The sequence below is a fragment of the Rhinoderma darwinii genome, chromosome 8 (assembly GCF_050947455.1).
Source record: "Rhinoderma darwinii isolate aRhiDar2 chromosome 8, aRhiDar2.hap1, whole genome shotgun sequence".
NCBI classification, from domain to species: domain Eukaryota; kingdom Metazoa; phylum Chordata; class Amphibia; order Anura; family Rhinodermatidae; genus Rhinoderma; species Rhinoderma darwinii.
Window position 1 is genome coordinate 103,064,857 of NC_134694.1, and position 17,388 is coordinate 103,082,244.

Genomic DNA, 17,388 nt, shown 5'->3' on the forward strand with positions numbered 1-17,388 from the left:
GGTGTATGCTTCTTGTCTTATATTACAGTTAAATAACAATATTCGCTGCAGAGCAAATTAAAATAAACTACATATAGAAAGTGCAAACCCGACATAATGCAGCATGGAAGGGAAGAGAAACCTATGTATATAAGGTCAGTATATACAGAAATACAGAGCAGGGATGCTGTGGGATTCACTGGCTATAAATACATTTCCATACATAAAAAAACTCACAGTGTATATATTTTATGTGAACGGACTTAATACAGCAAATGATGAAAGCTGGAACATACAAATCCCAACTCTATGTCTCCAAATATCTGTAGCTGTGCAGGATAATACTGACATTGAGCACACACTATTAGATAACTGCCTCAGACCTAGGAGTTTTTAAAGAGGCTCTGTCACTAGATTATATGTGCCCTATCTCCTACATAATGTGATCGGCGCTGTAATATAGATAACATGTTTTTATTTTGAAAAACTACAATTTTTTACGAAGTTATGAGCAATTTTTGATTTATGCTAATGACTTTCTTAATGCCCAACTGGGCGTTTTTTAACTTTTGACCAAGTGGGCGTTGTAAAGAGGAGCGTCAAACACTTCTCTCCATTCATACTCAGCACAGCGTGATCTCGCGAGATCATGCAGTGTGATCACATACACCAACATTAACGTTACTGAAGTGTCTTGAGAGTGAATAGACATCACCTCCAGCCAGGATGTGATGTCTATTCACAATCCCGACACTTCGGTAAAGTTTGTGTGGGACTTAATCGCTGCACAGCTTGATCTCGTGAGATCACGCTATGAATGACAGCAGTAGCGTGATCTCGCGAGATCACGCTGTGCAGCGATTAAGTCCCATACAAACTTAACCGAAGTGTCGGGATTGTGAATAGGCATCGCGTCCTGGTTGGAGGTGATGTCTATTCACTCTCAAGACACTTCAGTAAAGTTAATGTGGGTGTATGTGACAGCACAGCGTGATCTCGCGAGATCACGCTGTGCCGAGTACAAATGGACATCAAGCTGGGCTGGAATGGAGAGAAGTGTATGACGCGGATTGGTCCGCGTCATACACTTCTCTTCAAAACGCCCACTTGGTCAAAAGTTTAAAAAACGCCCAGTTGGGCATTAAAAAAGTCATTAGCATAAATCTAAAATTGCTCATAACTTCCTCAAAAATTATCGTTTTTTCAAAATAAAAACCACTGTTATCTACATTACAGCGCAAATCAGATTATGTAGGAGATAGGGCACTTATAATCTGGTGACAGAGTCTCTTTCAGATCATAACTCCATTATGGTGACCATAAATATAAGTCATTGAATCTACCTTTTCGGTACAGTTGCAAAAAAATTAATGTTTCTGGAAAATCTGGATGACTACCAATATGGCGGTCATCACAGCAGCTACATCTGTTGTCATCCAATTTTTCCAGAATTTCAAATAACAAATCTGACTAAAAAAAGTAGCGATACATCCTCTGCCAGCTGCATAATGAAGCAGATAAAGACGGTTAAGAGATATAATAGTAGCAATATTGGTTATCACCCAGATTTTCCCAGAAGGCTTAACAGAATTTTTAACAAGTGGACGGCTTAAAGACATAGAAAGAAATGCTTCTTAAAGCACAAGTTACGTAGTTTATATCGATTATACATATACATATATATATATATATATATATATATATATATATATATATATAAACACTACGTAAAAAGATGACTTTGTAAATACATACACATCACTCATCTTGTACGGATCCTAAACTGTGGCCTCTATTATACTCCAGAGCTCTATTCTCAATTCTACAGGTTATTATTGCTATCCATAAAGACATAAGCTGGTGGACAGACTCAACCTAAAATAAGTTTCACATGTCCGTAACAGGGACGCATTTTACCATCCATATTACAGCCGGAACACCTGGATCGGCCGCAACACTCGGATTTCCTGTGGTTCTATTGAACCAAACTTAGATCCCACTAGGGTTCAGGTCATATAATTCAGTGGGACAGATAGATTTTTCTATATTAGATTACTGTACAGTGCCTTGGTATACAAAAGACAACATTCAGAAGGTAGTCACAATAGCAAGTAGGGGAGATTTGGAGATTTCAGCTCTGAAGCCTGAATAACTGTGACGGCAGCTCTAAGGGCATGTTCACACGCAGTAGCAAAATACTTCTGAAATTACGGCGCTGTTTTCGCCCGAAAACAGCTCCTGATTTTCAGACGTTTTTGTAACTACTCACGTTTTTCGCGGCATATTTTACGGCTGTTATTGGAGCGGTTTTTCTATAGAGTCAATGAAAAACGGCTCCAAAAACATCCCAAGAAGTGACATGCACTTTTTTACACGCCGTCTTTTGACTGCGATGCGTAAAATTACACCTCGTGGGAACAGAACATCGTAAAACCCATTGAAAGCAATGGGCAGATGTTTGTAGGCGTAATGGAGCCGTTTTTTTAAGGCGTAATTCGAGGCGTAAAACACCCGAATTACATCTGAAAACAGTGTGTGTGAACATACCCTAAGATGTAATCCATGCTGTATTCAAGGTCCAGTACAAGATAAGCAATTTATGTATTCCTTAATTATATGTAGATGAAAGAGCTTGTCCACTTTGGACAATGCCTTTTGGTTAGAAGGGTCCTCCTAAAATAAGCTTATCACAGGGTGTCCTGCTGCTTGGACCCTCAGTGATCAGCTTTATTTTGTGGGGAAACCTGGAAACAAGTTTTTAAATTTCCCTGTAGCGCCCCCAGAGGGAGAATGAAGAATTACACAGTGTCCATTGAAATCAAACGGCAATCTGTATAATGCATGGACGTGACAGGTCCTCCAGAGAGAAGCAGATGAGACTCGCTTTGTATCCACTCTTTTCTCTGGCTTATTGGGCAAAATAAAAACCTGCAAAAAAAAAACACCTAAACATACCCTTTAAGGGTTAATTACTATTATATTTAACGTTGTTATCGACCTCCATGGTTACATGATTTATTTGTATCCCAATATATTCAGTCTAGTACTGTAGTGGCTTTCATCATAAATAGGATTGTCCCCAGAGCAAATTCTTGTCAAAGACGATTCGTTTTAACAAAGCAGAAACGTAATAAATTAAAAATGAATCATGAAAAAAGTGATTTTGGGACCCTGCCCAAGTAAGAATACAATAAATAATGAGTGTTACTTCTATTTGATCATGTCCAAATGTCTATACATGACTAATAAAAGAGAATAATTCATCAACGTCATATTCACTAAAAGGATTGTTGAAGAGCTGGAGAGTGCCGGCTTGTAATATTATTAGAATAGGCCATGATGCGGAATATGATAGAGATACGAACACTCAAACATCAAGTACCACCTTCTGCAGCCATAAAAGATGATAACTAGCAGGGGTCGCACTGGAAAAGATCACTTAGGAAAGGTTTTGTCTGCATTGAGAAAATGAATAAGTGAATAAATAGGTCCAAAATTCTGCGCTCATTTTTGAAAAAAATATATATTTATGCTATGTGCACACAGCTTGGTTACGCTGCGGAAAAGTCTGCCCAGAACGCGTAGTGAAATCCGGCCAAACATTAGCACCAAATAGTGTGTGGATATTTGGCCAGATTGTCCGCTGCGGAAAACAGACGCAGGGATGTGTTGCCATGGGAGCGCAAGTGAGTAGTATTTTTTTTGTTTCAAACTTTAAAAATATCATTTCTTTTTTTTCTGGAACTTGTGGAATCTGCTGTAAAAAACACAGCGTAATGCAGCAACATTTTGCAACAATTGGCATTTGTTGCAGAATTTTACTTCGCATAGATCTCGGTAGGGAATATCCGCAACAAATCTGCAGTGAGTCCACAATATGAATTAACATGCTGTGGATTCATAATCTTCACTGCAGTTTTTACTGCGTTTTTTTCCAGACAAAATCTGCAGTGTTTTTGCTACGTGTGAACATACCCTTATATTTGTTAGAGGTCAGTTCTTCTGATACAGAGGTCTATATCCGCTGCACAAAGAGGTAAATTGATAAAATTTGGACTTTCAGCAGCCACCACTAGAGGGAGCTTACTGCATACTGTTTAGACCATGTGGTAAATAATAAAACAGTATGCAGTAAGTTCCTCAGCTCCCCCTAATGGTGGCTTCAGGACGTCTGAGTCTATCATTTAGCTTTACGAACGTGTTGGCCATTTGGAGCTCTGTTTTAGGAAAACAACAGAGCCCTGGCCAATATAAATATGTTTTATTCAGCACCGAATGTTTGATAAAAAAAAAAAAGTTAAAAAGTGGCCATTCACTTTAAGCATGATTGACTTTTATGATAAGCATTTAGCTTCTCCTATGATGATCCGTACACAGCAGTGCTGAATCACTTCTGAAAAGATGGATTCTATAACTGTACCTTGGGCCAGTAGGCTGCATGTAAAGCTCTGGCCTACTGACTACAAAACAACCTGTTAGGGTATGTTCACTCGGCTTATTTTCGGCCATTTTTCGAGCCTTAACAACCAAAAAACAGCTTCAAAATTTGGAAGCTGAACGCCTCCAAACATCTGCCCATTGATTTCAATGGGAAATACAGCGTCCTGTTCCGATGGGGCGTTTTTTTACGTGGCCGCTTTGAAAAAACAGCACGTAAAAAGACGCCCTGTAAAAAGAAGTGCATGTCACTTCCTGTGCCGTTTTTGGAGCTGTTTTTCGTTGAAAAATGAGTTTGCTTAAAAAAATGGCTGAAAATCAGGAGCTGTTTTCCCTCGAAGACCGCTCTGTATTTTCAGAAGTTTTTTGCCAAGCGTGTGAACATACCCTAATACTAATGCAGATTATTGCACAATCGCCTCTCTACAGCAAACCATAATTCTGAAAAAAGATGAGGTGCTCCATAATACATGTCCAAAAATAATAATATATATTAGGTGTCTAATAATAAGTATGTCATTTATAATTCATAGACATGGCTGCTTGTGATAGACATGGTGAAGACACGGCACCATCCCAACAACTGATCTTGTAAAATGACCCAAATGCCCTTTCTGTAAGCATTACCACCAGCCATATGAACACCAGGCATGATCTGAAGCAATAAATACTGTAGTGAACTGGAACATAAGTGTTCTTGTCAGCCCAAGAAAAAGCTTGCTGTAGGTGAGTGGAACAGACCAAGCATGTCTTGACAGGAGAGATGCTCGAGAAACGTCCACTGAAGATCTTGACGCGTAATGTGGTCAGGACGATGGTGGAACCTCCAAACTTTGCTGCAGAAGGAAGAAGAAAGACAAGATGATCTGTAAAGACAGTGTTGATAGCTGCCTGCCCGCTCTTAACATTGCATATAATGTTCGTGAAGCATGAACACAGTACATATTAGAACATGCATTGCAGATATACATGGCATAGCATGAAAGCAAACAGCACGTATAGGAAAGCCATATCGCCCTGATGAATACACATCAGGTACCTATGAAAACAGCACTGTGCCCTCGTAAGTTCAGCAAAAAAATAAAAAAAACAAGGAAAAAAACACACACACACACACACACACACACGGCCATGCCTTATGTTCCTACTGTCACCATTCAGGGTTGCAGAATATCAAGGGCTTAGGCTTCGTTCACATGTGCGTCAGGGTGCCGTTCTGAGGTTTCGTCGGAGCTTCCCGTCAGAATGGAACCCTGTCTGAAACCATAGGTTTCCGTTTGCATCAACATTGATTTCAATGGTGACGGATCCGGTGCCGGTGGTTTCCGTTTGTCTCAGTTGTGCAAGGGTTCCGTAGTTTTGACTACGGTATTCATTCCGTCAAAAGGACGGAACCCTTGCACAACTGAGACAAACGGAAACACTGGCACCGGATCCATCACCATAGAAATCAATGGTGATGCAAACGGAAACTTATGGTTTCCGTTTGTTTCAGTCCGGGTTCCGGTCTGACGGGAAGCTCCGACAAAATGTCAGAACGGAGCCCTGACGCAGACGTGAACGAAGCCTTATTCACATGGATGGGATAATTGGGCATCACATGGCTGCAGTAAAATCAATGTACCTCTATGGGGCTATTCACACGGCTGTGCATTTTTTTTTTTTAACGGACGTTGTGAACGGCCCGTGAAAAAATAGGACATGTCCCATTTTTGGCCGGATCCCTCAATAGACTTAAGTCTATGAGGGACCTGTGAAATCGGGTCCCGCATGGATGCAAATCGGCCATAAAAAACTGCTATTTTTAACATCGATTTGACACCCGTTCGTGTGAATAAGCCCTTAGCAGATTTCTCTCCATCTAGGACTGGTTGGGTGGGTACCATACGTAGCTATCTTCCCAGTATGCTGACCATTACAGTGTATTCACAGCTCGACACACAATACAAAGTCTACCATAATGTGGACTGACAGTCGCAACATCCTAACACCACTATATATCTATACACATAACATACTCCGTTTAGGCTGCCATATGTCCCCCACTGCACTAACTGTTCTTCTTCTTGCCACCATACATATCCACATATGGCTCTAGTCTATTGATGGTTGAGAAGAGTCATTGTTGGACGTGTGAAACCTTGTGTAGACATGAGAAAACACAGAATTAAAACGACTTCCATGAGGCTTCATAAGGACAGACGTCTTGTTGGAATGATCCCAGCAAAGGTCTGGTGGCCCATGGTACGGTTTCGATAGATGTAGCTGCGGTTTAGTTGGAGAGTAACGCTTGGATTAACCATGGAAAACTCCTCTTCTCTTGACTCGAATGTTAGAAGACAGTGGTAAGAAACATTTGTATCTTTGTGGATGGGACCATTGATAAGACAATATATGTTGTAGCAAATCTTAATCATTCATTATGTGAAGTAGTTCTTCAATTTCATGACAGGATAGTACGAGCCAATAGCCAATGTGTACGTTGTGTCACGCTAATTAAATATTTGTCCAAGATGTTTTTAAAAAGAATAGTGTTGTATCTTTTTTTTTATATATACCTCCCCCAACTCCAGCATTACCAAAGAGACTCACAGAGTGAATTCTGCGGCTCCGGTCATGTATTATTTAAGCACCACTTACTCTGTGCAGCTTTTAAGAAACAGGGAAAAAAGCCATAAACTTTATGTAATGTGGAAATATCACTTCCTGACCACCCAGTAACCATTGAAATGCCACAGTGGATGATAATCTGCCATCATTAGTGTTATATGGGATCTGGAACAGTCTATCATATCTAGTGAACGGCCGACCATGTAAAAGGTGTCCAGACTGAGTCCACCAGAGCGAGAGACTCTCCTCTCGGGTTCATAGAAGAGGGTACCTAATAGGTGACATCCCTCCGATGACCTGATGCCCTAATAGGATATATGGTAAGCGCCATGGCTTCCATTTATAATGGCCCTGTGCCAAATTTATATTATGACGGATCCAAATGGCAACGGTTGGACTCCATTGACTTTTAATGGGTCCGTCAAGGTTTTGGTCACTGTGGAGGCAAGAATAGCGCTGCATGCTACAGTAGTATTGCCATCAACAGTGTCTTACCGAGACAACTTATATATTACATGGCAGACTTGTACACCGAGTTCTGCCCGATTCTAGATTTTAATAAAAGAAAACCATAGATTTTAAGTGTAGTCCAAGTCAAGAAGGAGAAATCAAATACTACAGGGGTTTATAACACTTTAGTTATCTAATATGCCAAGGAGAAATTAGACGGGAAGTAGTGGATGGGTATTATACTAGGGTGGGCTAATATAATAATAGGTGGGTGCTACAACTCACCACTCTGATATTTTATTACATTATTTATTGGCCATCTACAAAATAACAGCATATACATATTGCATTTTACATGACGACAACCTAAAGAAGCTGAAATGTATAGATCCTATAAGAAATCACTAATAAATTATACCCCAGGTATATAGATAGTATGAAGCACAAGCACTATTAAAAAAATATACTAATGGGGTCTATGGATCTACGGGGATGGCAGTGAAAGACTTGGTACACTACATACCCGGCCCGCAAAACTCAGAGCACTGATCTAGTGGGGTTGCTTGTACGATATATACATGCATATATATATATATTTTTTAATAAAATTTTTTCATAGACCAAGTATTGTATGAAACGTTCAGTGAGGGCCTTTCCATACACTTCATGCTATAAATAGCGACATCTGAGCTCTTAAAGGCTACGTAAACCTTTGAAAAGTATTTTTTTATATGAAAATGTCAGTGTGTTTTGTTCAACTTTCAAATTAGTTTTTATTAAAAAAATATTTTTACTTTTTGAGATACAGCTGCTTTGTATTCTTTATACAGAGCAGCTGTATATTTCACTAAGTCCTGAATCCGTCAATCCCGTGGACCTCACGTGTTCAGTATGAACGTAGATGTGATGGATAACAGATAGATCCTGCGTGTCAGAGACCCGCTTTCAACCGTCAGTCCCGTGTACCTGACGGTACAGGATTCAGCGAACGATACAGCAGCTCTATATACACAATACAGAGCGGCTGTATCTTAAAATAGTAAAAATTATTTTTAATAACTAATTTGAAAGTTGCACAAAACATTTTTATTAAAAAAATTATAATAATTCCATTTCAAAGGTTTACATAGTCTTTAAAATCGCAATGATCATGTATATTCAATAAAAAAAAACTGAATGTGACTTCTGTAGGTTTTACATGATTTGACAGAGGTATCAAGAAACTCAGCGCCAACTAAGGATTCACCTAATCCCATGTGTTAATATTGGGCCATGACCCAAATATCATCCACAGAATGCTCAGCAACACAGATTGGAGGAGAGCAGCTGACCCACAGGGTTCTTCTGATACTTCACAGGACTGCAGACGTAGTATACAGCACCCAAAAATGAAAGTTCAGGGGAATGTACATTAGTCGACTCAGATCAGATGCGGTTTTAAAGGGGTTTTCCACCTTCTGACAACTGATGACCTATAAACCGGATAGATCAGTACATAATCTGTGAGGGTCCCACACCCGGGTCCCACACAGATCAGCTGGTCCGATGCCTCCGTGTACTGGACTTACATGCCAGAAGCACTTAGCTCTGGGCATGGAATAGTAGCCGAGCTGCAGTACCGTTCAAGTGAACAGGAGCGGACCTGCAGTTCTGCAGCACGGCCGCTATGCTTTGTACGGAGCCAACTGATTCCGGTCTCCGTACATAGCATTGTATGCCATAACATCCGGTGCCCGCAAGGCACCAGACTGGGGCCCGGGTGTCGGACCCGCACCGATGATATACTGATAACCTATCCGGTGGATAGGTCATCAGTTGTCAGAAGGTGGACAACCCCTTTAATCCTTTATGGCCATCTGAAAGATGCCTTTATTGAGCGTCACGGCTGAGTCACTTTGGATAATCCTTTTTTCTTTTTAGAAGTGTCCAACGACAATAAGCAGATCACAGGATGTGTAACTGCTGGGACTCCCAGTGATCAGCTGTAATCTGTCAGGGAACCCAACAGCAAGTGATCCATTTCCCTGCAGTGCTACCACAGGAGAAATTAAGCATTACAAGGCGACAGTTGCAAAACAATGCACAGTCCATGTAATGCATGGACGAGTTGGGTCCTCCATACGCCCTTTCAACCTTCTGACTAAAGATGAGGGGAACCCCCCTTTATTAATGAAGTATTAGAAATTGGAAACCAGACAAGTTCCTATCTTGTCCAGAAGAGGCAGTTTACAGTATTTAGTACTGGCACAGTAAAATATTACCTAGTAAATATACTCATGTTTGTTGTCACCTCCCTTCCCCCACTTCTCATGGCAAGTCAAGCACAGTACACTACAGGTACCATAAATCATAATCTATTAGCACAAGATGAAGCAAAGATAGTGGGTTAACCCTGTGAGAATTAGAGCCCCAGACAGCGACACTGAATGGTGCAGAATGAGGACATGCCATGCAAAAGAGACAGGTGCAAGAGAGGAGAGAAAACTGAGTGGCTTTTGTTCACACATTGGTCTTTTTGTAACAAACCGTTTCAAAGTCAGCAATGTGCACAGATTTTGCAGCTCCTTCCAGCTCCTCAGCGATTGGCAAGGTCTCCTGTGCGATTTTTGGATCCTCGTTCAAGACTGCTGATGTATTTTCTGCAGGTAGTGAGTTCACTTTGACTGGTGAAGGTCCTTCTGTGGCTAAAGAGGATCCTTCGGCTTGGGCTGGCGAGGACTCGGCTTGGGCTGGCGAGGACTCGGCTTGGGCTGGCGAGGACTCGGCTTGGGCTGGCGAGGACTCGGCTTCGGCTGGCGAGGACTCGGCTTCGGCTGGCGAGGACTCGGCTTCGGCTGGGGAGGACTCGGCTTCGGCTGGGGAGGACTCGGCTTCGGCTGGGGAGGACTCGGCTTCGGCTGGGGAGGTCCTGCCTGCAAATAAATATATTGAAAGCAGAGTATATTATCTGGGTGGCTGCAATGTGCCTCACGAGCCACATTCAGCTCCTGACTATCTAACAAGTCAAACAGTGGTCAGGGCTCAGGGAGACAGTTTTGATTTTGGAGACTGGATAGAAAGGTTCATAGATGAATTACATTCTAGTACAGTGTCACTAACTGCAATGTCTTCCGCAGGAAGAGATATCTATGTCATATGTAACTTCCTATCCAGGAGTAAAGAGCAGTTCAGGACTATGCAGGAGATCATTATTTAGTAATATAGGGGGCACTGTGACTGGGCATTGTATCAGGATCTACTCCCTCGGGGACCGCTATCTGCTTGGAACTACCACCATGTGACGGGCACAAGATTATGGGTAATTCTATGTGGTAAGCACAACGGTACGGACCATTCTATGTTGACGTGATTACTGTGCTGTTACTACTATCTGGCCTGCCTCTCTAAAAATTTAGGAACAGTTGCAAAGTTGGCACCACTGCGCAGATACTATGTGGTGCTAGTTGAGGACAACCTTCTATGAGCATCACGGATTAAAGTAATTTTGTGGGCTGATAGCAGGATTGTATGGAGGGTATACCTATGGTTGGTTTTACAGATGATGATGATGATGATGATAATAATAATAATGTGGGCATACAAGTGGCCCCATGGTTCTATGATTGAGGGTCCTGAATGGCAGCTAGCCATTATTGTGCCTCCCAAAAAGCAGTTTGACGGCCACCCCTTGTGTATTATATCACAGACCATAGAGATCTCCAAATAAATATTTTCACAGTTTGTTTTACTGCCCATTTAATGTAAAATCTGCTTTGTAGACAACATAGGTGAATGGCTATAAAACACTAAATTCTCGTGTATATTTTATATATTTACACTGGTGTTTTCATAGTTTTATTGTCCTATTCTAGATATATCGGTCTCCATCTGCTAAGTATGCTGCTTTTTTCTGATGCAAAACAGTAAATACTTAGAACCACTTAGCGGACAGTGAGGTCTGTGAATAGATCGAGAACATAAGATTAGGCAGGATTAGCGGCCAATCACTGTATACGTAGGGATGGCTACAGGGAAACCACAAGGGCCGTACGACATCCATCGGTCCTTGGGGGAATGGACACTCCATGTTTCTCAGTATGGCGCGGTTCGCTGTGATATTCTTCTAAGAAGGGAAAGCTCCGTAATACGACGACCAATACCATAATTTTTTTCCTGTCAGACTCCATATGAAATCAGATGCATACGGAGATACAGTAGCGCCTCCTACGTGCGCCATATTACAGCTCTGTATAACTCGGAGGTTGTATGGAGCCATAATACACTTGTGTCCTTAAGGTCTTGAACACAAACTTATTATTGGTTCAGTGTAAGTTACCGTAGATTGTACTGCTCTCCACGGTTTCTTCTGGGAGTCTCTCAGGTGACGTTTGCTCCATGTTTGTCTTTGTTTTAGTAAAACGGAAAGACTCAGATTCCATAACAGGTGTTAAGTTTTTCACCACGTCCAAGGCTGGGGTCTGGTTCTGGGTAGAACCTATAGATTACAAACAAGGTTACTTATTATAGAAGTCACAAACATAGAAGTTTTCCTTAAAAAAAAGAATAAATGTCTAAAGTCAAAACGTGAAATGTCATTAAAACCCTCCAAAAAGATTAAAGGGCAACTAAACGGTCAGAAGTTTTGATCCGTGTATGTCCAAGCACGGAGACCCCCCCCCCCCCAATCAGTAAAACGAAGGGGGGTGTGTGTGTGTGTGTGTGTGTGTGTGTGTGTTTCTCCAACCTCCCATTGACGTCAACAGGAGGCAGAGAAAGCGTATTTGGTTTGTTTTTTGACCGCGGCACAATTCTTGAAGGCACTTTGAGGAAGATTTTTTTTTTTTTTTTCTGTCTGCAAAAAAACTGTGTGTGAACAGGGCCCAATTGTGCTGATCAGCAGATCCCGCCAATAAAGAATTGGTGGCCTATCCTATAGAAGGTCCAATGTTGAAGTCCTGGAAAATGCCTTTGAGGCCTCATGCACACGACCGTAAACTTATTTACTGTCCGCAATTACAGATCCGACAGCTACCGATACACATCCGTAGCCCTCCGCAATCGTGGAAATGCCGATAGACTTCTATGGGTGAGTTTGTGCTGCAATTGCGGACAAGAATAAGACATGTTCTATAATTTGCGGATTATTACTACGGCCCGGACACACATCCGTAAATATACTGAAAGGTGTCCGTGGCCAATAGAAATGAATGGGTCTGTAATTTCATCCGTAATTACGGATTATGTCATTAAGGATGAAAATTACGGTGGTGTGAATGGGGCCTAAGGCCACTTTCACACGTCTATTTTGCATTAGTATTTGGAATCCAAAACCAGGAGGGAAGAATAAACGGAAAAGTATAAGGCTACGTTCACACGCTAAAGAAAAAACGGCTGTAAAATACAGAGCGGTTTTCAAGGGAAAACAGCCTCTGATTTTCAGCCATTTTTAAAGCATAACAAATTTTTTTGTGCCCGTTTTTGTAGGCATTTTCTATTGACAATGAAAAATGGCTCAAGAAGTGACATGCACTTCTTTTTACATGGCGGTTTTTTGTTTTTTTTTAAACGGCCGACACCCTGTCGGAACGAAATGCCGTTTTTGTCATTGAAATCAATGGGCAGATGTTTGAAGGCGTTCAGCTTCCGTTTTTTCATTGCAAAATACCGACCAAAATACGCAAGTATGAAAGAGGTCTAAAGTGGTTAGTTTGCATTTTTTGGAATCGTTTTGCAGCAATTTTTAAAAGTTGCGGCAAAAAAAACACAAATTGGTGGTGACGTGTTAACTCGACCTATGGGTACCCACACACGTAGAAGATGGGTTGAAGATTTTCCGCAGCGAAATAGATGTCTAAGGCCGGGTTCCTACACAGCTTAAACGCTTCAGAATTTCCGCAACGGAATTCTGTGCGTAAATTCTGCAGCATTTACAGTAGCAGCAAAGTGGATGAGATTTTGAAAATCTCATGCCCACGCTGCAGGGAAAAAAAACCTGCAGCAAAAACGTTCATAAATTGACTTGCGGTGCGGAACTTAAATCCGCAGCATGTCAATTTATGCTGCGTTTTCATTGCATTTGTGTTGCGGGTTTTCCCCATTGAATTCAATGGGTATGCTATAACCCGCAATAGATAGCCAAGTGTTGCGACCTTTCGCAACTTAGAAAAAAATAAAAATTATATATATATGTATCATACCTACCCAGAACTCCCTGCTGCTTCCTCCAGTCTGGCCTCCTGGGATGACGTTTCATCCCGTGTGACTGTTGAGTCATCCAGGGAGACCAGACAGGGCGGTAAAGGGAAACGTCACCATGACAACGGACACGGGGAGTATGAATTTAATTTTTTTTCTTGCGGCTTTCTGCAGCAGAAATTCCGAATGTGCTGCGGGTCAAAGGTCGGATACGCTGCGTGGTTTTTATGCAGCGTAAACTAGTTTAAGACTGCCATTTTAGACGCCAGTCTTAATATATCCTCCACAATGTTATGCTTTAAGAGCGGAGATATCATATAGATTCAGCAAAGATAATTGCCTGCAAAACCATGAGGCAATCTACAGCTTAGGACACTTGTGGGTAACGTTTCTAAACACATTTGGATGTTTTTATGTAAAAGTTTGCGAAATGTGATAATGCCAACATAGGGTCAAGTGCGCGGAAATGTAGAGGGGGGGAATGACATCTTAGGCAAATGTAGAAGTTTATAAACCATGTAATGTACTGTAGAAAATGGCTGCATTCGTTCACCGCAATTTATTTGATAGTACAGTATAACCCCAGGGTAGACTAAGTTAGGGTTGAGTAGAGCCAGTGGTGGGGGGTTTGTCAGTTCCAGGTGTTGGGGACCTAATATGGCTGCTAAAATGCAGCTATGCATATTTTCCCTCTAGTGCAGGGCCTGAGGGCGCAGTCCATGACCTCAGGGGTTTCAGGGGTCCATGACCTCAGGGGTTTCAGGGGTCCATGACCTCAGGGATTCTCTCAGGCGTTTTTTGAATCTGTAGACAACCTTTTTGCCATGAGTAAGAGCACAGCTCGTGCTTGAAACGCGTAGGCCAGGGCAAACCGCCTACTATCCGCACACGTCTTGGGACTGCGTCTCCCTTCAATTTTATTTCAATACCCCAATAAAGGTGGGAATACTGCTTCCTTTTTAAATCCAAAGTACGACTCAGCGCTGGATCATTTCTTCTTTTCTTCTATTTGCACACCGCAAGCCGTAGCGGGGATCCGAGCAGAGAGTCTGGAGACGCATCAAACTGGTGAGCTGGAGGTTTCCTCCCTTCTAAGATGTTAATATACTTAAGGGCTAACAGAGAACAACCCATCTCAAAAAAAGTATCCCATGAACAACCCCACCACTAATGCATCAAAAATGCTACAATATAAAATGCACAATTACTGAATGCTTCAATGCATAAATATAGGTACAATTTGTAGAATACCACTAGTAATGAATATACAGTACATTATAGCAAATACTAGCTAAAGTGGGGGGGGGGGGGGGAAATAAAAAAATGAATGGCCAAGTAAACTACCAGAAAGATATTAAAGGAGACGTACCAAAAGTCACGGTGGAAGAAAGAGGGGGAAGGCCGTAAGTTGTGGCAAAAAAAAAAAAGACCGCCTCGACGCGCGTTTCGCCTAAGACCGGCTGCGTCAGGAGGCTCCCTGTAGATAAAGTATCTACAGCAAGCGTCCTGAGCTGTAGATACTTTATCTGGTATTTGCTATAATGTATATTCATTACTTGTGGTATTCTACAAATCGTACCTATATACATGTATCGAAGCATTCAGTAATTGTGCATTTTACACTGTAGCATTTTTGATGCATTAGTGGTGGGGTTGTGCATGGGGTGTTATTTTTTTTGTTTTGTTTTTTTAAAATGGGTTGTTCTGTTAACAGTTAGGCATATTAACATCTAAGTGTATGTTCACACGGCCTATTTTCGGTCCGGAAACGCCCCAAAAAAAATTGGATGCAAAACGCCTCCAAACATCTGCCCATTGATTTCAATGGGAAAAACGGCGCTCTGTTCCAACGGGTCGTTTTTTTACGCACCCGTTTTAGGTTAAAAAAAAAAACGGCCGCGAAAAAGAAGTGCAGGTCACTTCTTGGGACGTTTTTGGAGCAGTTTTTCATAGACTCTATAGAAAACAGCTCCAAAAACGGCCGTAAAAAACCGCGAGTGACTTAAAATAAGTCTGAAAATCAGGAGCGGTTTTCCCTTGAAAACAGCTCCGTATTTTCAGACGTTTGAGTTTGCGTGTGAACATACCCTTACCTTACTGATTTTGCTCTCCCCGTATGACCTCTTATCTAGTTTCTATTCATTGTTGTGATACCATGTATTGTTGATACCCATTAATAAAGATTTCTAGAGAGAAGCGTCTCATTGCTGGGGGCCCCTCCGATTGCAAGGACTTTGAATAGAGCGTAGGACTGCACCCGCTGCTCCATTCAAAGTCTAAGGGACTGAGACATTATTCACACGTGCGTTTTACGCGCGCAAAAGGTCCGTGTGGCATCAGCATATGGTGAGTGGCTGCGTGATTTTCGCGCAGCCCGCATCATTAGGACTTCCGTGTGCCGTGCGCAATTTGCACGCACCTATTGACTTCAATGGGTGCGTGCTGCGCGAAACACGGCCAAGTATAGGACATGTCGTGAGTTTTATGCAGCGCACATATGCTGCATGAAATTCACTGACAGTCTGAACGGCCCCATTAACATAGGTCCGTGCGACGCGCGTGAAAATCACGTGCGTAGCACGGACATATAACACGCTTGTGTGAATAAGGCCTAACTAATACAGCCAATTACAGCGTCTTTTTCAGACAATCATTGGAACAGCGGGCGCATTCTCAACCGCTGCTCCATTCAAGATCCTCCTCACTGCGGGCAATAAAGTAAAGACGGACAGGGGTTCAGGCCCCCGTTCTCACATTCGGTGGGGATCCCAGCGATCAGACTCTTAGGACAGGTGATAAAGGGGTATTCCCAGAATCGACGATTAAAGGCTATGTACACCTTTAGGGCAAATTAGTAATTTTTTTTTTTTTAATAAAAATATCTGTGATTAGTGCAACTTTATAAATACTTTTTATCAAAAGTTTGTTTTACGTGGAGATACAGCTGCTCTGTATTCTCTATACAGAGCAGCTATACCTAGCGCTAAATCCTGCCCCCGTCGGATCGACAGGACTGATGGATTCAGGTCATAGCGAACAATATCTATCTATCTATGGAGAATACAGAGCAGCTTTTATATGCATTTATTTTTTCTCAGCCTTTCTTTAGCAACTGTTGCGTGAAACACTGACAGCACACGGATGAGGTCCAAGATTTTCACGCACCCATGGACGTCAATGGGCGCGTAGTCCGCAAAAACTGACTAGAGTAGGACATGCAGTGAGTTTCATGCAGCGGAAACACGCTGTGTGAAAAAAAAATAAAAAAAAATCACGTCTGAATAGCCCCATTGGATTGCATAGGTCCCTGTGCTGTCCGTTGTTTTAACGGACGGCACACGGACGTATACAACGTTCATCTGAATAAGGCCTAAATCAGGACCGGTTGGGCGTACTTGAGGACCAGAGTTTAGAACCACTGCTTTCTGAAAATTTTCAGAGGGTCTGCAGGAAGGGAAACTGCATTGTAGGACAGATCCTTTGACTAATAATGGGGGATGTGATGGTGTTAAATCAGTTTGACAGCAAGAATAGCGCTGTGTGAAGCACCGTCCTCCCTGTCAAAAGTAACATACCGGCTTACGTAATGGGTGTATCAGTCATACGGCAATGGCAGCCCCTCTCCAGTGTCTCCAAACATAAATAAATCTTGTTACACTACATCTAAGGGCTTATTCAGACACCAAGCTTTTTCTATGACAATACATCCAGGCAAAACCGAATTTTTACAGCTAGGGC

At 41.9% G+C, this 17,388-nt stretch overlaps 1 protein-coding gene across 1 annotated transcript in view; it reads right to left on the reverse strand.

The window, feature by feature from the left end:
• Positions 1-1,157: 1,157 nt before the first annotated feature.
• CCDC9 (coiled-coil domain containing 9) overlaps positions 1,158-17,388 on the reverse strand; it is a 36,865-nt gene continuing 20,634 nt past the window's right edge. Inside the window, exons 13-15 of the mRNA XM_075836045.1 lie at positions 11,792-11,950; positions 10,003-10,388; positions 1,158-5,252 (exon numbers count right to left, since the gene is read on the reverse strand). Coding sequence (XP_075692160.1) covers positions 5,223-5,252; positions 10,003-10,388; positions 11,792-11,950 — 575 coding nt within the window. The 3' untranslated portion in view covers positions 1,158-5,222. The remainder of the gene's footprint in view (positions 5,253-10,002; positions 10,389-11,791; positions 11,951-17,388) is intronic.